Below are 23289 nucleotides of genomic sequence, written 5' to 3'. Positions count from 1 at the left end.
TTGTGCATTATTTAGTCAATAGGTCTATCCTGTTTCTAGTGAGTTTTCGCACCTATATGTTCTTGTTGTGAATAGAAAATTCGAAGTGTCGCACTGATTTTATGTCTTATCAGATTTCTGGAGATCAGATGGAACTACCTCAAAGGAACATGCGCTTTTTGCTAACGTTGAGACTTGTTGGCTTTGACGGTGTATACTACGCTGTTTGAAAACAAATAAGCATTTTGAAACAAAAATGTAATGAATAAGAAGGATTATAATAAACAGAGCATTACAAGTACAAAAAATAAATTTTAAAAAAATAAAATACGGTGAAATATGCCTTAAAAGCAAGGGTGGGCGTGACTTGAGTGAGCTCGACCGATCGCGGGTTAGAGGCAGAAACAATTTACAATTCTGACGCTCAGAGAAAGAGAAGACAAAAATGCCACATATTTTTATTTAATCAAAGTTATAAATGCCTACATATCAGACGCGATATAACAGCTCCATACAGAGATTCTGAGCTTATTATTGTGTAGTTCACATCGTTGGGTTGATATGTCCAGGTCGGTCCATCCACTTGGTTTATCGAGTAATAAGTGTGACGTCATCGATGAGGAATTATGACACAATTTGAAAACTAAGTCAGAAATAGATTAACCAATGAATCTTGCTTCTTAAAAAGTCTGTCTGTGACTCCATTAATGAAAAAACAGATTCAAAATCAACTCAAAATATGAATAAAATGAAACAATAAACTTCAGCGTAATGGAACGAGCATTCCAAGTTCGTGTTTTTTCTCGGCCCAACCGAATGTGCGTAACACAAAACTATAGGTGGGCTTCATGTGACGTCAGGATTCACACCGCCACCATGTTTGCGGCAAAGCTGCTTGTCGTCTGCAAGGAATGTGCGTTTGTTGTTAGTACTGTGTAAAATGTCGGCAACATTGCATAAAAATGCAACGAAAAGGAAAACTCTAGTTCATCTGTGTTTATTTACTTGAACCAGCTACATGGAATCAGTGGTTCGGATTCTGCTTGAAATATTTACATCCAGTAAGTAACCTGTGTCCCGCTCGGGGTGGGAGAAAGTGGTCCATTATCTTTTATGTTTCCTTTTAACGTTTGTTCAAGCGCAGTAATTTCAAATGTTGAGTTGTTCAACAACAGTAATTTCAATCCTTGCTTTAACAATTTGGGATATGCAGGCCTCAGTGACGGAGTGGTTAGCACAACGCAATACGATGCTAGGGGTTCCTGATTCGAATCTCTGCCTGGGCATGACTGATCTTAACGACTAGCCAAATATAGCAGAAAAACGAAGTAAAATAAACAAAACAAATCAATCAATTTGAGATACTTTGATATATCATTAACATATTTTAACCAAGCAGTGGTTTTTCTGACAGTACGCAAAACCTACTCTTCTCATGAATAGGATAACACAATTAATAACAGTTTATGTTAATGAATGAAATAATCAAGTACAAGCGTGCAATTATCAAGGTAAATTTAACTTTAAATATTATCATTTTTATCGTCAAACTTAACACCTTTCTACCAAATAAACCAATAACAAGGAAACGCTACATGCAAGTATGATAACAAAAAACACCAGTTCAAACCATTTTTTGTACTAAAAGTCACAGGAAATGCGATATATGAACTTACCTGAAAGAAATGTTCACCCCACCGCTCTGTACGGTTTGTATTGTTCATTAATGTTGACACGATTTATTCTCGCCATGGCGGCTTATTCTAATCAACAATCGGAAAATTCTGTGCCGTGAATTACCCCTTCTGTTCTTTCTCGGAAAATTCTAGTATAAACGTGAGTGCCTGTTAGACCTAAACATCCTAATATTGCACATAGTATACCATCGTAAACAAGGTTCAAATATCCCTCCCACCCGCTTGAATTCAGAATGTTTACAAGAACCCGCCACAATCATGGCTGCTCGATCCCACAATGCAACAGTTTGTGACGTTGTTGAAACACACCTATACTCTGTCCCTGAAATCTCTGGAGCGACCAAACGAGACAAGTGTCTGCGCAAATAGTGACTCAAGAGAGCTTGATTGCAGCTACCAGCCGTTTGCAGCAGCATGCACTGCTTTGCTCCACCAACACCCCTTCCCTTCCGTTATCCTTGTCCTTGCTCCACAGATACAGAGTATATACTCCTGCTTATGCATCAATTACGTCACAGAATTACTTTGATAACTTCACCTTATGCAAGAATTACAAGTTAATTGGACCCCCGTGGATTAAGTAGCTCTTACCTGAGGTTGATAGTGGTTGGGCATGCTGTCCACTGCTTCCTGGAACACTGCCAAGGCATCTTCCAGCCGCCCCTGATCCATGAGGAGTCGCCCCAAGTGGAACAGTGCTGCCACCTTTGCTGTCTCGTGGGTGCGAGGATCCTTCAAACCGGTTCCGTCGAGACGCGAACCGGAACGCAGCACTTGGAGAGCCTCTTCTGTCCTACCCAGCCGTGCCAACACGATTCCCAGGTTCAAATAAGCTACTGGAAAGAAGAGGTTGACAAATGAAGTTCAGAGACACTGAGACCAAGACTAATTTACAGCTGAAACGAAAGACAGTAGAGAATAAGACGCCTCAACCGGTCTCGAGAACCATCATAACGTTCTACTGTAGTAGTTTAGTAGCAGCCCGACAGATGTCTCGGTCTTAGGCGTTTTTCTGTCATCGTTCAAGTACATTGCTAACAGCCTTTGGGAAGAACGAATGAATGAACTCGCTCCTGCGGTTTTGAAACAGGTTTTAATCATAAACATAAATGTAAAACGCAAATTGCCAATCTGTCGTGCCTGTTAATATAAGACATAAGCGTAGTTGCGGTGATCGTGACCGGACGCTCCCGTAGGCGCCAATCATATTTAAAAGGTTAGAGCCAATCATAAGCAGCCACCCGCGTACTGCTTGGAAGTAGTTTCACGCTTGACCAGATATGGCAGCACAGCACATGTGATGCGATTCTATACATAGGGTATTCAATAGTCGAGGTGTCTTGTTTCTTCCATCGTATTTAACTAAATAAACTCTAGTGCTAGTTTTCAATCCTAATCAAGCGAAGGAAGCGTGAGGGATGCAATCAGCTGCTTGCCATGTAATCCTGCCCATGAGTTTCCCAAACGTGCGACGTTCTTCAGTACATATTTTGACAATGAAGGGAGGAAGGGATGCTAAAAATATGACACCACTGGGACACTCGTGCACACGCGGGGGCAAGACGAGTAATGCAGTAAATATGTATCCATTACTTTGGAATGTTGGCTAAAGCAATGTAATGGAAGGGCCAATTCAGAATATTTCACACTCAAACACACATAGGAAAAAGGTAAACTTACCTCCTACGCTTTGTAACATATCGTGCAAACATATGGGGCCCCGACCCTTTCAAGCTTTCTGGCCTCCCCAATGGCGTAGTGGTAACGTTGTCGCCTTGTAATTAAGGGGTGTCAGGTTCGATACCCCGGAGGAGGCACATTGCACGGTGGTTCGGATCCAACCTTAAAAATCGTAGCCTATCTGTGCAAGAAGTGCACTTAAAACCCGTCTCAATCAGTCAACTTTCAAGCTCTCGCCCATTTATGGAGATGATGTAATCAGCAAAACGCTCCGACCGCCTTTAGCCCTCCAACTGGAGTTGTCCGCAATTACCCATTTATTAATTTATTAGAGTCTCTAGAGCCGCAGGGGATATTGCTGGAAAAATTCCTATCTGAAATCACCTCTCCTGGGAATCGAACCCAGAACCCCCGCCTCTATCTCCCCCTTATGTCTCTCCCTTTCTCTCTCTCTAACCCAGATATCCGGCGTCTCTCTCTCCCTCCCTGTGTGTGTGTGTAGGAGGGCGACGGCGCCCGAAGCGTGGCGCTGATTACGTCACTTCCACAAATGGCCGTGATCATGAACGTGGGGAGCAACCTACACATCCCACATAAGGAAATCTGAACTAGATATACAGTTTAAAGTGGGATCCGGACCGTTCTGTGCCTCCACCGAGTATCGAGCTCGGTACCCGTTGATTCCCAGGCGATGACGTGACTACTACACCATCGAGGAAGCACCCTATATGCTAATGCTTAGCATCTCTCTACTTCAAAATGATGAGTTCTGTGTTAGAATCCCTACCAAACATATTTCCTTTGTGTCTTTTTCATTCATTATATCAATTTGCATCCATCCTTGACTTGACTAACTTTGAGAGAGATAAAAGCGAAATTAAACATTAAAGCATGGATAGAATTACAGTCCATTCTGGAAATATTTCCCGCTGTAGCGTCTTAACTTGTAATGAAGTTTCGAAAGATAGCAAAACCTAAAACAAAAGTTTGAATGTTCTGGAAGCACCTCTATTGTGGACGGAACTTTATTGGGTACGTATCCTTAGAGTCGCCTGATACAAACTACACGAACCAAAAACAGCTTTGTCTGGTACCGAGATGAGATATAACGACAGAAGCAAAATTGCATTAAAAGAAATTCGAGATAAGTATTATTTAGTGCTTTTTTGTCTACTTTCACGGTTTGTTTTGCAGTTGTGTACGATTCCCAGAACACTTGTGAAATGTGCGGCCAATCTCTAGAAGGTTGGGTTTAGATAACCTTGCTACTACAGGGAGGTTATTTCAGTCGTTCACCGCCAGCGTGACGGCCGTTCGGCGGACTCTTCATGCAACAGGTCCCGGCAAATTGCGTTCAGGAAGTCCGTAACAGAAACCGCTTGTTTTGTAATGTTTCCACTTTTCACAATTACAGTTACAATTACAATTGAAATAAGCACGTACCTTGTCGCAAGGATGCTGTGTGTGTGTGTGTGGAAAAGGTGTCCTCCCAAATCCAAATATTTCTGGCACCTTATTTCTGACAGAAAATCTTAGATTAGTCATCGCTACTTTATCCTCAGTTGTCGCGACAGCGCCGGCAGCTTATCGGGGGTTGGGTGAGTTGTCTGTCAGCCGCGAGAGGGCGCTTCATACTGCACGTGTCGGCAGTGATGCCAACCGTAGGGACATGTCCCTAAGCATAGGGACTTTTCACTAAATTTCGCCCGCGTAGGAACGCAGGGACAGATTTTGCCAAATGAGGGAAAACGTAGGTACTTTTTTCAATCTTGGTAAATGACATTTTATGAATTAGTTTATCTGGATACTTTAGCGAAGAGGAGAAAAAAGAACTAACTAACAAATCTCCATGAGAATTTTGGAACATGTTATCGGTTACCAAAAACTTTCAAGGCAAGTTCCTTTTTGAAAACATTTCCACTCTCGCGAAAATAGTGCTAACATTGCCACATTCTAAAGCGGAAACGGAAAGAATATTTTCAATGTTAAGTGATACAAAAACAAAAAAGGGAAATAAAATGGGACCAGAATTGTTAAAGACTGCAGGAAATACAGCATCACCAACCAACATCTATCTCTGCACAGCAGCAGCATGTATGACTTCAAATAACATAATCAACAGTAAACGACTCAACGTTATTCATTAGGGGTGTGCGGGATCCTTTACTTTAAAAAGTCGTTAATTCTCGACGTTTTCTGTCTTGTAAGTTTCTGGAACTTATCGAAAATTGTAAGTTTTTATTCTAGAAATGCAAAAACAATCACTTAAAGTGAAAATGACTTGTAAAATTCGAGATTTCCAGTGCTTCGGGAAATTTCGAACATTTCCCGTCCCGAAAATTTTCCGACTTGGTCGGGAAATTGCAAATTTTTCAGTCCCGAATGTCGGGATTTAAAAAAATTACCGTCCCGATCCCGTCCCCACCCAAAACATTCTGTCCCGCACACCCCTATTATTCAATAAGGCAAGAATTTACAATACCGGACCCTTCTGTAATTTCTATGCTACGTCTTATACTCACGAAATAATTAGTCGTGATAATTTATCTCAAGTTAACATGTTGGGGTGAGGGGAAAAAATGTTAATTAACGTGTAAAAGTTGTAAAATAAGCATTTCAATTCTCGCAATGATTCTCCGTATACAAGTATGGTAGCCATATTTGTTGATATGAACAAATTACAATTAGTTACGCTGTCTACAGCGTTGCCACACTGTTGATTTCATACTTGGAGAGCATGGATTGTGTAAGAATAGCGGAAGAGAACAGTAAAAAAGTTGTTAATGTTATACAGATTGTTAGGTGGAGTGTGCAGGAGGGCTAATTAATAAACTTATTCATTTCAGTATATTGCCCAAAGAACATGCTTACATGTGACAGCGACAATCACGATGTAGAAGAACTGATTTGATTACAGGTAAATTTGGCAACATTACATCAATCATAAAATTGCAGGATACGAAAATGGCGTCTTCGATGATGTTAAAGTGCTACGAAAAAAATATTTTTTATCGGTTCGTAATCACAATTACCGCAAAACCATTCAGGAATAGCCCCACTGAGCATTCTCGGTAAGGTTAGGTTAAGTTAGGTTAGGCAAGGCAAACATAGTTAAAATTTGGGCTCGAAAAACGGGTAGCCCAACAAACCATTGACGGATAGCCCCACGAACCATTCAGGTACAAAAAAGGTAAAGTGTTCCCCTGTGCATAGCACCACGCCATGAAGGCGTATAGGGGGTGTGAGGGTAACGCCCCACACTTTCTTGATCCGGTCGTGAGTGGGGGTGATGTGATCAGCATCACGCCCCTGACCGCCTTTACCCCCCAGGGTTTCCCCCAGGTACCCATGTTATTCGACGCTGGGTAGGCGCCGGGGCCGCTTCCAGGTACGGTTAGGTTAAGTTAGGATAGGCAAATGTAAATTCGCTCCTTCATTAATTGTGGAAGCACCGAGCAGAAAGATTTGGTAAGTAAATGTGTATATTTTATCTTCTGTTTTGCATGCTCATGAGGTGATAATTTTTTTAGTAGCTTTACTTGGCGTAGGGACATTTGGTCAGTTGTAGGGACATTGCCGAAAAATGGTTAGCAACACTGTCGTCTACCAGACGTAGTGAGTGTACCGTACCCTCATGTTCACTTCTGTTTGCGTTTATCAGTTACGCGTGTTTTTTTTATACTGTGTTATTGCTAGTGCTAGTGCTTTATTGTGTGTTAATTGTTATTCATTCATTAGTTATGTCGTTAAACAAATAAACAGAGAGTTTTTATGTACGATAATTACGTGAAAACGAATTCTTGCAGAAAAGTGGTCAGGGAATTACGATAGACAGGATCTCTTGAACCTAAGAAACGTGTTGTATTGCTGTTAAAGGAGGTCATTTTCAACATCTCTTATAACACAGGAGGTTAGTGATCATCATTATTATTACTTTTAAATATCATTTTACGCTTTCGGTTTGCTTTATGCGCCGGGATGCTGTCTTCCCTTTCTGACAACTGACGATAAAGTAACGATGTCTAATCTAAGATTTTCTGTCAGAAATAAGGTGCCAGAAATATTTGGATTTGGGAGGACACCTTTTCCACACACACACACACAGCATCCTTGCGACAAGGTACGTGCTTATTTCAATTGTAATTGTAACTGTAATTGTGAAAAGTGGAAACATTACAAAACAAGCGGTTTCTGTTACGGACTTCCTGAACGCAATTTGCCGGGACCTGTTGCATGAAGAGTCCGCCGAACGGCCGTCACGCTGGCGGTGAACGACTGAAATAACCTCACTGTATTTAATTATAGTCGACGCGCTAGCTACGTTAACGACCGGCTGGAAAATGTTGCCACACATCTACTCTCCACATCTAATCTACGCCACCTTGTCCCTCCGCGCACAAACCTTCCCTCGGTCTCCACATTGAAGTTGCAAAGTACGGCAACAGCGCATCCGCAGTCATGTGACCGAGACTCCACGTGGAGTAGACGATCAGAATGACAGCTGAGCTCATAGACTCAAGGACTCCACGTGGAGTAGACGAGCAGAATGACAGCTCCGCTCATTGGCTCAAGGACTCCACGTGGAGTATACGAGCAGAATGACAGCTGCGTCCATTGGATCCAAGGACTCCACGTGGAGTAGACGAGCAGAATGACAGCTGCGCCCATTGGCTGAAGGTTGAGTGTGATCGGACGAAAACAACTCGCCCGCTGTTTATCCCCACCCACGTTCATGGCGGCATCTCGCTTCAGATATTACAAGTTAACCAAGAAAAAGCGTCAACTTTTTTGAGCGCATTGTATTTTTTCTATTTGCTCTCAGAGTAAGACCCAAGAATTTGTGTTTATTCGTTTCAAAAAATAGCTTCGTCAAAGAAGAATGAAATGTTAATATTCTGGTTTCAACCGCACACAGGAACAAGTGACATGGTCAAGTCTAATCTATATATTTTATATACGAGGTAGAGTCAAATAAAAACCTTAAAACTCCAATAAAAAGTTTTAGAACAAACTGTACATAGCTCAAATGTACATGAGGTATCAGCTGTTTTTTACAAAACGATCTCAAGGCTGCAACACTAATCAAGTGAGCTTCAAAATGTAATTTTTGTGATTTTAAAGTTAGCGTCATCTATATGCACTTATACCAGTGCAGAGGAGCTGTTTCTTGCCCTCTGTCAGCTTAAAACTTACATAAACTTCTCGGCAAATGAAAATACATTATCTCTGTGCATGCTTACCACACCAGCAAGTTTACTAATGGAGGAGAAAGTTTGAAAATGGCCTCAGTTTGCAGGCAGATGGGCACAAAGGCCTTCTCAGTGGGTCGTAAGTGACTGCACGTGGATCCCAAAGATTTATTCTTCTTGAGGTATACAGGCAGTTACACAAACTTGAAAATATGCAGATCAGCAATAGGTCTGTGCTAAAATGCAGCAAGTTGTGCAATCCTACATACAGAAATCTACTAGATAAGAAACATTCGACTCGCCCTTGTAGAAGATACAACAATGGGAAGGATTCAAGACAGATTAGGCGGGGTACAAAATTCCATCTTATAACAGCTAATGTCACGTGGTGCTATATTTTTTTATAAGAAGGATATGACTTTTCATTTGTGTAAATTTTAAAAATGTTATCTGTAGATTAGCTATATCTCACCTGCTAACCGAGGTCTGCACTGTATGGCTACGCGGTATCTCTGTACAGCTTCTTCATAACGTTGCTGATTTTGAAGCAGAACTCCACTAAAAAAGAAAGATTGAATATGTTTCGTTATACAAACAAGATAGTCATGAGCAGTGATGTGCGTCTACGCGTAAACAACGATAGTCTACATTCTACACGTAGACTATTTTATACACGTAGATTACGTAATCTATGTAAACAACATGGCGAAAGGTGATAACTTAGCATAGGGCGCCGTGGAATTAGAAGAAAATTATACTGCGTATCGGTTGCTGATGTGTGAGGAGAACTTTCCATACTCTTTCTTTAAAATTCAAACAATTTCTCACCTAGGAAGATACCTAACATAGGAAATATTCTAGTGCTTTATGGGGAAAAGACCACTCTTGCCTCACGACTGCCATCTGTTGTTGTTTTTTGCATACTATTTATATTCCTCCATAGTTGATAATAGAAGAGAAGAGAATTTTTTTTTGTAAATAGAATTCTTTTCATTTCGTTACGAACCAATACAGTTGAAAATGTCACTATCCTTTCATGAAACCCTTGAAAATTAATTTTAATGCACTTTAGAATGTCTACGTAGTCTATGTAAACTACAACCCAATGTAATCTACGCGTAGATTACGTGTAGACAACGCATGTAGACGTAAACTTATAGTCTACGGCACATCACTGGTCATGAGTCACCGCTGTTGTGCTCTGTGTACTAAATTCTGAAATTATATATTTGTGCATATAGGATCATTAAATCATAGATACGTATTTTTTCAAACTTGGATAAAAATTACTGTACAATTAGAGATAATGGTCGTATGCGCTTACGAACTACCTATGATCTTATTTATTGCCAAGGTCTGAGTTTTTATGTTGTCAAAAACTGCCAAATATGTAGAGAAATCACAATATATTAAAATATGTGCTAAATTCAAATTACAAACAAATATCCAACAACAAATGTGTTTGCTATTTATAAATAAGCATTAGATAATATTTAATTACTTCATTTTTATTTATGCTACATTAAAAAATATTTTGTAAATCAGTTTTAAAAATGTAGATACGTATTTTTTAAACTGAATGGTATTGTATGTATACTTACAGATTGTAATGAACGTCTGCCATGTTTGGGCGATGGTTTAAAGCTCTTAGGTAGGATTTTTCAGCCTCTTCATAATTTCCTTTCAGATTCAAAATATTACCCAGGTTTCCGTAAGCTGAAAGAGAATAGAACGCCTCAGGAATTGACGATTGATATCATGAATTGTGTTGTCTCATAAGACGCACCAATCAACTTTGTTATATGAAAATAATCTGCTGCATGGAACTCCATGTTTCATGACAGGAATCGGACATTTTGGTGCCAGGCCTTTTTGGCGCTATGTAATTTTGGTCTCGTATACTTTGGTGCCTAGCCAAACTGGTGCAAGCAACACATATATCTTTGTGTGCAGAAAAGGAAAATGTTCTTGACACACTGTTAAAATGATTTCGTCAAAACTGAATAAAAATCAATAACTTTCATTAAATCGATTAGTCAAGAGTAACAACCAGTTGAGTTCTTTCACGAGGGTTGTTTGTATCCATCAGCTACCGAACTAAATAGTAGTTTTATAGCTTAGAACAGTCCGGTACATGTACGTTCCATAAACATATGCGACACACTGTAATAACAACAAAAGTATTAATCCAATTCATTAAATTGAGAGAATGAAAAAAAATGTTGTATTTGAATGATAGTTAAAGATCAATAGTAATGTTACACATGCTAATTGAGACTAGATTACACTTTGGACATTTGTATCGTCACCGAAAGCAGAGGAACTGAAAACGTATTACAATATAAACTATAGAAAACTGTTTTATGTGTATGCATTTATTAATTTTTGTAATTAGTATTAAGAAGAATATTGTGAGTGCTGACCTGCACATAAGGGGTGCTCAAGCTACCCATTGCAACTTCTTGGCGCCGCGTATGCTTCATCAATTTTATCTTATGATCACTTATGCACGTTATCTCAATTATATGGCAGTATGTAAAATCAGAAAGACATAAATGCAATGCAATAGCCCCGTCTAGTTCGCTGCACATTTTGGTGTAGTGCAGGTGTATCCCGGTGTCAGGTTGGTGCAATGAAATGACGTCCAATCAAGTAGACGAATAGCGGTGTTCATGTTCAGAGGATTCAACAAATGCCTGTCTGCTGCTTTAAACGTCCATTTGATTAGTTAGCACGCACCACGTGATCATGCACCACACGCTACACCACTCCAGAAAGTAGTGCAACAAGTGCAGACTCCAAATACACTACTTGACACAAAATCAACGAAGTAACCACCAAGACGCGTGAGTGCAGAGAGAGTCGAAAAGTGCAGCGAACTGGACGGGCCCAATTATATTACACGAGTATTACACGAGTTTTTACTCCACACACAAAAGGATAATATTATTATGCATCTAATGGATATCGAACGTACCTTTTGGAGGGTTGACTTCGATTCCAGAACGGTATAGGCTTTCCTCATCGTACCAATCCTGGTTTCGGTAATATGTCTTTGTACTAAAGCTCACGAGAAGAACCGCTGTGGCGAATATCACAAGCTTCCTTTCGTGTCCTCTGCAGCACTTGAAGAGGCCGTTGATACCTGTGGCCACCAGGAGGCAGTAGCCAAGTGACGGCAAGTAGAGGATTCGTTCAGCGACCACGAATCCAACATAAGCCACTAGATTGGAAGCTGGCAAGTAGGGAAATATCAAGAAGGCCGTGGACATTTTGAGAGCATCGAGGTCTCTTCTTTGGTCAGCCGTGATCACGCTCTTAAGGCCTTCCGTCTGACAACTGCATCCACCAGCGTCATCACTTGCACCACACCCACCTTGGTTCTTCCCCAGCACCACCCTGCACCGTTTCGGAGACGCACCACTCTTGGTGCAACACTTGTTGTCGTTGGCGTCCACGAACACGTCGCCGCTATTGTCGCTATTCATTGAAGACACTGTCTTGTAAAGGGTCACCGCGAAGGCACTGTAGAACGATACGCTGAGAAGATTGCGTGGGTCCAGAACGCTCTCGACGAGAGGGATCGAACTCATGGACCAGTCGAAGCTGAGGGTGGACGGACACAAGAGTAGGCCGAAGTTGAACACTGGAAGGTAGAGAAAGGTCAGAGTTCGAGTCAGGAGGGAGCTGCTGTGGGACGCCGGGTTGTCGGCTGCTGCAAAGGAAGGCAGGCGACCTCCCATGACATAGGCACGCAGTGCTATCAGGAAACTGCATGACAATATAATGCTTGTCACACTTGTATGGACGTTTATATTTCGTTTTCCCTGTAATGATAGAAAATAATGTGAGTTCTAACCATTATATATGCATTCATTTGATTAGAAAACTAATTGAATATGAACTAGTTTGCCGCTATGAGAAACTGAATATGAATATAAGTTTCGTGATGCTAAACACTTGAAAGAATAATCAAGAAACTTAGTTTTTTACACTGGAAATGAACGTAAAAGATTTGTTTCACAGATGAAGTTTGTGTACCAATCTTTTCCAAAACTTTTCCAATATTTCGGTATTAGTTTGCGTAATGCCATCTATTTCTTACATTTATTCTATGGAATGAAGAATTTTCGTTTAGGTAATTTGGTTATTACTTATCGAATGTTTATTTCAGAGCTGTCTTTTCTTGTTGTTGTTTTATTGTTGCTCTAACTTACAGATGGGTAGAGTTATAGTAACTAAGTTACTGCTTTTGTTAGTATTTTTTTCAAAAAAATTGTTTGTCCTCCCCCCCTCAAAGACACCACTTAGCTGCTATTCATTGATGGGTTCGAAGATATTTTTAGATGATTTTTTTCACATCATCCTTTACGACCTAAATACAAGGTGCTTCTTCCCTTAACTTCCCAAAAGTTAACATCTATTCCACGTAGTATAGCCTGGACTCCATTTTGCAGACTAATAAGGCTCTGCCGCCTTGACCCAAAGTCACTATAATTTTGCGGTTCTGGTTCTCCTTTCATTTATTTGATTTTATCGCCATTCATTCTCATTGTCGCGATTAGCGAAGGGGGAAGAACTACGACGCTAAATAAACTAAATCAAATCAATTATTTTATTTCATTAGTAGCATGGAAAGACATCACAGGACCTAATGTTAATTACACGCGGATCAGATAGTTTATATGGTTTTAATGACGCCAATTTGGATTTCGGTAAATACATACATACCCCGTCTAGTTCGCTACACGTTTTGACACTAGGTGTAGTGCAGGTACATTCCAGTGTCAGACTGGTGCAAGGAAATGACGTTCAACCAAGTAGACGAGAAGCGGTGTTCAAGCTTAAAAGATTGAACAAGTGCCTGTCTGCTGCTATCAACATTTATTTGAATGGTTAGTACGTACCACGTGGCCGTACGCCGCTCGAGACCGTAATGAAAAGGTGGAAACAGCAGGTGCACTCCTTGACACAAAATGAACAAAGTGGACGAGTAGGTGTTGTGCTTTGTAATCAACTAGACGCGTGAGTGCAGAGAGAGTCAAAAGGTGCTGCGAACTGGACTGGGCTATAGGCTTACTTTATTTCTAGTCGCAAGCAGTGATGTGCGTCTACGCGTAACCAACGGTAGTCTACATTCTACACGTAGACTATTTAATACACGTAGCTTACGTAATCTATGTAAACAACGTGGCGAAAGGTGATAGCTTAGCAAAGGGCGCCGTGGAATTAAAATAAAATTATACTACGTATCAGTTGCTGATGTGTGAAGAGAACTTTTCATACTCTTTCCTCCAAATTCGAACAATTTCTCACCTAGGAAGAAACCTAAGATAGGAAAAATTCTACCACTCTTGCCTCACGACTGCCATCTGTTGTTGTTTTTTGCATACTATTTATCTTCTTCCAGAGTTGATAATAGAAGAGAAGAGAAATTTTGTTGTAAATAGGATTCTTTTCATTTCGTTAGGAACCAATATAGTTGAAAATGTCACTTTCCTTTCATGAAATCCTTGAAAATTAATTTTAATGCACTTTAAATTGTCTACGTAGTCTATGTAAACTACAACCCAATGTAATCTACGCGTAGATTACGTGTAGACAACGCATGTAGACGTAAACTTATAGTCTACGGCACATCACTGGTCGGAAGTTATGGTTGAGAAAATACTGATGGCTGGTTCGTGGACTGAATTCCAATTCTAAGCGAAGACAAGAGGCATAGACTGCTGTTTACTTACGCATACGTTACTCCGCACGCCTTTCAACTTGAAACAGTTCCTAAACCACTGTAAAAGTTCATGAGGCTTGTACCTGTTGCACACGAACAGATCATAAAGGACACAAACAGGAAACACCGATATGCCTTGTTCCTTGGTCAACATTGCACATGCTCCCAAGATTATAGACGCGACCAGGAAGCAGCGACATTTGAACATGTCACGTGTCGCAGTCCTTTCGTTGATCTGCGTCTTATCCCTATACTTGACGTGTCCATGATAGCAGAGGAGCGTCAGAAGGAAGAACATTGTCGCCCCGACGTCTGCCCTCCCGACGAGACCCGCCACTGCCTCGGTGTGGATGGGGTGGGATGCGAACAAGAGACCCGCTAGCCACGCTTGGAGAGTCTCCCTGAAGATGAGGCGGACGCAGGCCGTGTAGATGGCTGTCGTGAAGGCGTGGAGCAGGACGTTCAACAGGTGGTAGGTTCCGGGGTGGAGGCCGCTGATGCCGTAGTTCAGACGGAACGAGAGGACGGTCAGCGGGCGGTAGGACTTGTGGGAGCCGCTGTGGGTGAGGGGTGTCCCCCAGAAGTCGTCGAAGAGAAGGTTAATCACGGGCGTGTCGGGGCGGACATCTTCGTTTGACAAAATGGCTCGGCTGGAAAGAAGAAAAGCATGTATGAGGAACAGACAGGGTGCAAAATCCTGGGGGATACAAGGGAGATTCTCTCCCCATCAACAATCTCGTCCTCAAAAATCCCCCCAATCAAATTTTTTGCAAGAACAAAATATAACCAATTTGTTTTGATTTCAAATATACTTGACTGAGGATAATATCGAAAACACACACTGCAGTAGTGTGTTTGGAAGTGTTGCATGCTCTCACTTTTCCAAGGGATCCTTAGGAGATCTACACCAATAACAATATTCACACACTAGAAGTAAAACAAGAATACAATACAAATATTACTATAAAATCTAATGTATTTATTTATTATATTAAAAGAGCCAAAACTTATACATGATAAAACCATTCCAACTATTCTGTAACCTTGAACCAATTTGTATAGGAATTAGTTTGCTACGTCTCTCTCTCTCTCTCTCTCACACACACACACACACACACACACACACACCCCACACACACACACCAGTGCCCTCTGGAGACAGTTCGAAGCAACGAATTGCGGTGAAACTTGGTGTAGAGGCTTATGGAGATCACGGGAAAGCGAATGCTGACGAAAAGATAATTAGTTCAAATTTTCACCACCAGGTGGAAATGTGCCGCCGAAATCTGGTGCTCGGAAAATGATCACGCTGTCTTATGTTTTGCGTTGACGACTCTCAAATTTAACACTGCTGTACTGACATAAACTCAGAATAAACTTTTGCATGTCCGACTTCTGCTTGTTATTTCAGCACCTGATTTTCACCTGGTGGTGATTTTTTTTCATCAGCATTCACTTCTCCAGATCTAAAATTAGATTGTGCAGATCACCGTTCCTAAAATATCGCCTATCGCAGACCTTTAAATGTACACAAGTGAGAGAGAGAGACCGTGGACAGGTTACCATGGAGCTAAAACTAGGAAACAAACAGTTGCTAAGAGAATTTTGCATCGCGTGCAAATTTGTTTACCAACGACTCTTCCAGATGTCTTTACTCTGCTATTCTTAAATCCCTATTAATCTTTTTGATTACATTGTGTGAAAGAAAATGCTACTGAAAAATATATTTCGTGTGTGGTATCACTACAATCTAAATATTTGACATGGGAGCTCCATTTAATGTATCGACTGAAAGATTACAAAATGTAGGTTGGTAAATATTTTGTTACTGCTATGCAAACGAACAAATATAGACTCTGCCTTCTTTAGCGATTTCGGGACGATCCCCTTTCAGGATCTAGTTTTTCAGTTTTTATTGCGTGTGACTGTACATGTACAGCTTTTTATACTCTATCCCGGAAATCTATGGAACAAGCGAACGAAAACAAGTCTCTGCTTAGGTAGTCTCGAGAGGGCTCGACCAATGGGAGAGAAAGGGAGTGTATGGAGAGGAAAAAACGTTGCTGCAGCTACCAGCTGTTAGAAGCAGGCGTACTGCTTCGCTCCGCCCACTCACTACCTTCCACTCTCTACCGTTATGCGCAGCCTTTGCTCCACAGATTACCGGGACAGAGTATAGATATGGCAATTGACAAGCTGAAGACAAGTACTTGCGATCGGCCGATATGAATCCTTAAAATGTAGAATTGCCAATAATGAACTCGACAGTGAAGGCGATTGGCTTCCAAAACTGGTGGGGGGAGGGCAAAGACAATTTACCTTCCCTTCGAATGTAAGGTTTAGCATAGTGCGGGGGCAAAAGTAGCAAGTGGAGGAGAAAGTGCCCCACAAGCGCCTTCTAATCGCCGCCACTACTGGAACCCACTGGAACAACTTTAGCGATAAACTGCTGAAGAAAATACCAGTAGTGGGATTAAAGGCACATATCCGCAGTGCAGTATTCTTTCTTCTGTACTTCCACTACTTGTGTGTTTGCGGTATAGCATAATATCGTTGTTGCAAAAAATAAATAGCAAGAACACCGCACAAATATGCTCATATTTTTTTCTATATTTCCTTGTAAAAAATAAAAATAAAACAAAAGATATTGTCTCATACGAAATTGTTGAACTTTTCTTCCCACAAGAATAGCACGAAAAACATGAGTAGATTCAGAAAATATATTTGGGAGCTAAAAATATTTGAATCGAAATAATACGTATAGGATCTACCAATTTGAACGTCAGATCTTTAAAATTGGATAGAATGAAAACCACAATTGATAATAACATATATTTTTTTATATTTTGAAGAGCAAACAATGGCATTATGTTTTTAACAACATGTCGTTCAAATATCCTCCTCTGCTCCGGTGGGTAGAATGGATTCTGAATGTCCAATTTTCCAGCACGTCTGCACACATATTGAGCGGTATAGCTTCTATGGTTCGTTCGATGTTCCGTTTCAGGTCACGAACTGTGCGTGGCTTAGTCTCATAGACCTTAGATTTGACATAACCCCATAGAATATGATCTAGGGGGTTAGGTCACATGATCTTGGTGACAAGTTCCCATCACCCTTTCTGGACAGAACTCGTCCGGGGAACTTTTCCTGCAATAATTACATTGTTTGGCGAGCTGTGTGACAAGTTGCACCGTCCTGTTGGAAAAAACACATTGTTTATGTCAAGATTTGCCAGTTTAGGCCACAAAAACTGCACCACCATATTCCTGTATCGCTCTCCATTGACAAGTCATTTGATTTCCATGTTGGTCCTCAAAAAAATAAGGCCCGATCACGCCATTGGCCCAAAAAGCACACCACACAGTCCCTTTCTTAGGATGAAGGGATACGTCCAGAATCACTTGCGGATTTTCATCTGCCCAAATCTTAGAGTTTTGTTTGTTCTGTCGGTCGATTATGTTGACCATAAATTCCTCTCAATGCACGAAATGTCTGTCGAACTGAACACAAATTTTGATAATAAATTCGAATAATTTCTATGCGTTGTTGCATTGTTTATCTCTCCATGACAACTTGCCACAGACTACTGCACACAGATGTTATAGTTCCACTTCGTCATTCCATTGCCACTAACGTTCAAATTGGTAGACCCTTTACAACTCTGTGAATATTACTTTTCCATTTCAACAGAGTTTGCCATTTAGCCGATTAGTTTAGTGAGCGCGTTGAGTCATCAGTTCACGATCTCCCCAACGAATGTTTCTAGTTTGAATCTCGGTCCCTTAGTTTGCTTCTCATTGTAGGTTATTGATTTATCACTTCCATTATCGATACATTTCTTGCTTCTTTTGCTATTAAGCGACATCGAACCGAATCCAGTTGATGGTTGCCATTCTATTTTCACTACCAGAAGAACTTGTAATTATGTGCAGGTCTTGTACATTGCAGTTGTATGTTACTAGTGCTTATCTTTTGAATTTTGAGTTCGTTCATTTTTTTTTCGTCAAATGTTTAGTTTGTCATAGACAACCAGTATCAGAAGGACAAGTCTGTAGACTGACCTGTAGATGTCAACCTCTTAGGAGCGAATGGTTAGTTCGTAGTAGAGACGTGGTTGTACGCAACATCCTACACTTGGCAGGAGCAATGGCGGCGATTAGTGGGGCGTGAGGGGGGCAGTTGCCCCGCCTCTAGTTTAACATACAGGCACGCAATGCGATTTTTGTATTTCTTATGTACATCATTTATGCAAATTTTCACATTAACTTGCTAGGATATGTTTAGTTTACCAACTTAAGCTTGTCTTGAATAAAAATCACTTTTTCCTCTTGGCCTTGTACCATCGGTTTTAATCTGTTAACAAGGAGGCACATATTCATCCCGAAGCAAGTATAATACATTTAAATTGTTGCGTTCTTATCAACTCATGGAAGGTATGCGTAATATTCGTTTCTTGACAGTCTTTGCTCCGAACTTTCTACAGTTTGAGATGCAGCGATTATCCTCCGTAACGAGTACGAAGATGATTTAACTTACGAATTTCCTGATCAAGTCCTAAGTTTCAGCAATTCGATTAAATATAAAACCACCTCAACATAAAAAGGTGGAGGCCTCCACCCACATACATTCGAGGGTATGCGCTTAAGTCCTGGTGCCTTTAAACAAACCAGGACGTCAGTTGCTCTGAATTTAAACTGTGCCCCTGCCTTTTCTCTTTTATTTTCTGTTTATAATTCAAAATATACAATATATAATACAATAATAATAATAAAAACATGGTAGTACAATATTGTTTGTGAGATTTTACACATTTGGATTTATGTTTACCCATTCTGGGAACCACAACGGTAAATAATATTGTTAATATTTATTTATTTATCCCAATCTTGTATTAGACAGGAAAATAATGAATTCTAACTATATTGTAAAATGTAACAAATTTTAAATGTGATCGTGAAAGTCACTAATTAGCTTAGCGACTCCGAAAACTATGGATTCCATTCGCAACACAGCCTGAATGTTAGACAACCCGAGAAACACTATCGTCGTGCGGATTGCATAGAGTCACGGATGTCAGTTAGTGCGGAATTTAATATCGGTGGTTCTCGATTATTTTTACATGTCACACCTTTTCCACCCCCACCCCTAGGGTGCCAGGGGTGTCTTACCCCCACAGTATTTATTTCCAGATTGCAAGTGATACGTGTACCAAGTATGGTTGAAATTGCTCCAGGCGTTGGAGAGTTATGCCGGAACAAACAAATATAGACACCCACACACACACACACACACAGCCATTTTTATATATATAGATAGATAGATAATAAATTAGAAGTTGATTAATAGAGTTATTGTAATTAGTGTTATATAATTAATTAAATGTTAGTAAGTGAACAATTAGTAAAAATGCTTTATTTATATATGCCTTTATATTCTTTTATTTTTGATTCGTGAATTTAGTTATGCGTGAATTGTAATGTATTGCACATACTTTGAAATGTGCGTTATATTTAACATTGTTTGTTTATAATAATAATAATAATAAATCTAATGATTTGGTTTCCGTAAATTGTCTATTGTGGCAAACTAGAACAGATTTGGTATAGTACTTTTCCATTTCTTAGTAAAAGGTACAATTCACTAAAGTTCACTATTATGTACGTGAAAACGTTACCTTCCCGATTCTGGGGGTCAGAACAGGGCTTAATTGCCCGGCTGCAATAAGCTAACCTATTTTAGACAGAAACGGTTGTACCTCAACAACTTCACCTCAACAGCTTGCCCGAGGTTTGAGTGGTTTGACAAAGTTTCTTCTCGTTGACAATTCTACACTAGCTTCCATTTTTCTCAATCACAGCAACGCCGTCTGTGTGTCTAGACAATTCATAGATACGGGTTCAACTTATACAGGGTACAGCAACTAAACCTGACGGTTTTTAATTACAAATAAAATCAAAACTCTTTCATGCGACGAAGTCAATTTAATATATGTTGCCCTACATCTCAAAGATTTTTAGGAAAATAACATGAGTAGGAATTCCATGCAGTTTCTTGACAAGGAGAGTTCATTTTTGACTAAACATTAATGCAAATGTAGTCCCAACAAGCCATTCTTGACGATTTTGTTATTCCACTGCACTAGTTTATCCAGAATTTTCAATTTTGGGTGTGTGAGGGTAAATTTAGTCAAAATGGCCACAAATCGAACCTTTGTGAAAAATTTTAGGGAGTGTTGAGGATTTTTGGGGGGGTGAATAAATCACTGCGCCATTGTACACTAGATATCATTTATCGTCAGCCAGTGCTATTCACTTTCTGTGATTGACGTTCTGGACCTAAGTTGGCAGTTTTTCAGATTTGGGTTTCTGGTGAATGTACACGTGATTTTTCCAAAAACCTCAAAAGCTAACAGGTCTCTTGCATAAAGAAAGATCGTCTCGGGAGAAAACTCTTTCCCCCTCGTCGTCTCGGAGAGCGAACTTGGTGGACAGGATTCTCCGGACATCTCGTCGCTTGTCAGGAGGAGATGGCATTTTCCGTCGAAGAAGATGAAGCCCAATCGTCAAGGAACAAGTGGCCGGGGAGGAGGTGGAGGGGGAACAGCGATCCGTCTCTTCGCACGTCGAACCTACCCTTATCTCGGCCACGCACTCGCCACCCCCTCCCGCTTGGCTGTTAGGGTCAGTAGCTCGTGAAATGAGGCTCAACGTATCTGATGGAAACTTGGTAATATATTCGTCCTCGTGGCGTGGGAGTTGAGGGCCTGTTGGTGGCCATTAGTGACACCCTTTCAGAACTACTTTAATGAACTGTTTACAGGCGATATAGCCAAAAATCCTTGATGTTGGTTGAACGGCTCCACCGTTAACCCTAGATGCTTATTTTTTACGATCTTTCCCGCCAAAAATCTCGCGCCATTAGAAAGCGCGTCAAGGGAAGATCCAATTAGATATCTCGCCAGGAATGAGTAACCGAAGCTGATAGGTTGGTTGAGCCACGTATGCCTTATTACGCAGGCTGGGATTTAGGAGGGGTTTTGGGTGCTGCAGCCCCGCGCCTGCAAAGAAATTGCTTTTTAGAGGACCACGAAACGAAATAATGAAATATATCAAATGTGGTAAAAATATAAATGATGTAACCAACAACCCTGACATGACTTGGCCTAGAAGTTACAACTGAAATTGTACATAAGGTCTCTACATATATTACCAGCATTTTCGTCCTGTTTTCTTGGAAATATTTGCTCAAGTCAGACAAACCAACGGAAGAATATCTCAAGTACAATATTTAACACAATAGTTTACATATTACTATTAACATTTCTAACATTCGATTCCCGTAAGAGTAGGGAATGAGAACGTGTTTCATATATTCAAATATAAAACTTCAGTTATCGGTAACATGCCTTTGTATTGACCAAATGATATTTCCACTTCGCACGCTTAAACTTGGACAAATCTTCAGGTGAGTACTGACAACCTCAGTGGCGGAGTGGTTAGCACAGCGCCCTACGATGTCAGGGGTCCTGGATGGAGGTTGCAATCCCGGGCTGGGCATGGATGTTCTTTGTGATAGTCTCTTTGTGACAATTACTTTTGTCACCAGTCTTTTTTGTAGTTTATGTAAGTGTATTTTAGAATTTCGTAAATACTCTTAACAACTTTCTGTAGCCAGTTGTGCTTTTTGGCTTTTCTTGGATTTTCGGTTCTAGACGGCGAGGGTAGGAAAACAATAGCGAGTTGTGGAATTTTTGACACTAAGGGTGACTTTTACATGCTCAACGAATGGAAGAACGTCCGAGCTGCTGACCGAGGGGGAGTTCTTTCGCAACACGTGTGAGGACTGCTCTGTTTTTTTCTTCACCCCCAAACCTCCCAAGTGGACAACGAGCCTGGAAGAAAGACCACCGTCCAGCATTTTTTTCTAAGCTAACGAACTGCGAGGCGGTTGATTTTTGAAGTTTCAAGTTTTCCTTAAATACCCCTGGACTCCAGAGGACCGACACAGTTTAGCGCCTTATTCAGACCGAACACCATCTCCGCGTCACTTTGCGCGAGATACGGAACTTTGCTTTGTTTTAACTTTTCGACCGCGTCGTGTTAATTGCCGTGAGTGTGTGATCCCAGTGACAGTGCCAGGAATTGAGGCCGTGTTAATTACGTGTTTCACGTGCTCCAGTTGTGTTTTTCCCTTTTTGTAAGGAGGGACATTGAATAACCATGGGCGGTTGAAAACTACGAGAGGGACGGGACCTTCGGGTTTCCGATTACTGCTGCCATGAAGCCAAGAGAAGAAGCCAGGACCCTTGCTTAACTATACGACGCCTTAAGTCAAGAGAACCACACCACGACGCTTGCATAACGGCGTCTGAGATGAAAGCCACGCCGCAGCGACAACTCGCATTGCCAACCCAGATGAGAGACGAAAGTACCACAACGGTGAGACGGATGTTACGCCGAGAAAAGAAGAAGAGATAGAGAAAAGAGAGAGATGAAACGACGTCCGCCCTTAGACGACCCGACGCCCTGCGTATCCCCGAACGGCCATTGAAGCCACGATCGGATGCAACGCCCCGAGCAGACAGATGGAAGCGAGGTGCTTTTTCCGCCCATCTTCGTCGCCGCGATGGAAAATAGGAAGAAAAATGAATGTTACGTCTAAGTCGAAGAGACAGTTTTTGCCCGCCAGGAGGACAGACTGTCATAGCCACGAGTATCGTCGGGACGCCGCAACGAGGACAGTTGACATCAGCGAGGACCACGCCGCCATTGAGTCGGTATAGTATCCTCCAGTTTTCTCTTTATGTGTGAGAGTGAACATTTGTCCACCTACGTCGCTACTGGTTCGTCATAACACAAAGCGAGATGAAATCGAACAATGTTGCCTGCAACTACTAATTATTTAGGCCAATCAAATCAAAAGTACTATAAATCTTCATAAATTAAGAACCTATTTCGCTCACCCTTCGAAATTCTATAAACGTAAAGACCTACGATTTGTTATTGTTTTC

General features: G+C 40.9%; 1 protein-coding gene across 2 annotated transcripts in view; it reads right to left on the bottom strand.

The window, feature by feature from the left end:
- The window catches only part of LOC145993734 (protein O-mannosyl-transferase TMTC2-like), a 62235-nt gene that overhangs the window by 22466 nt on the left and 16480 nt on the right, over positions 1-23289 (bottom strand). Inside the window, exons 2-6 of one of the 2 annotated variants that reach the window (XM_083129479.1) lie at positions 14287-14926; positions 11523-12372; positions 10147-10261; positions 9018-9103; positions 2268-2512 (exon numbers count right to left, since the gene is read on the bottom strand). In XM_083129479.1, the coding sequence (XP_082985605.1) occupies positions 2268-2512; positions 9018-9103; positions 10147-10261; positions 11523-12372; positions 14287-14926 (1936 nt within the window). The remainder of the gene's footprint in view (positions 1-2267; positions 2513-9017; positions 9104-10146; positions 10262-11522; positions 12373-14286; positions 14927-23289) is intronic. The other variant, XM_083129480.1, reaches the window with a different exon arrangement.

The sequence above is a fragment of the Lepisma saccharinum genome, chromosome 10 (assembly GCF_977018435.1).
Source record: "Lepisma saccharinum chromosome 10, izLepSacc3.1, whole genome shotgun sequence".
NCBI classification, from domain to species: Eukaryota; Metazoa; Arthropoda; class Insecta; order Zygentoma; family Lepismatidae; genus Lepisma; species Lepisma saccharinum.
Note: the sequence above shows the minus strand (reverse complement) of the source record. Positions and strands in the feature narration are given on the sequence as shown.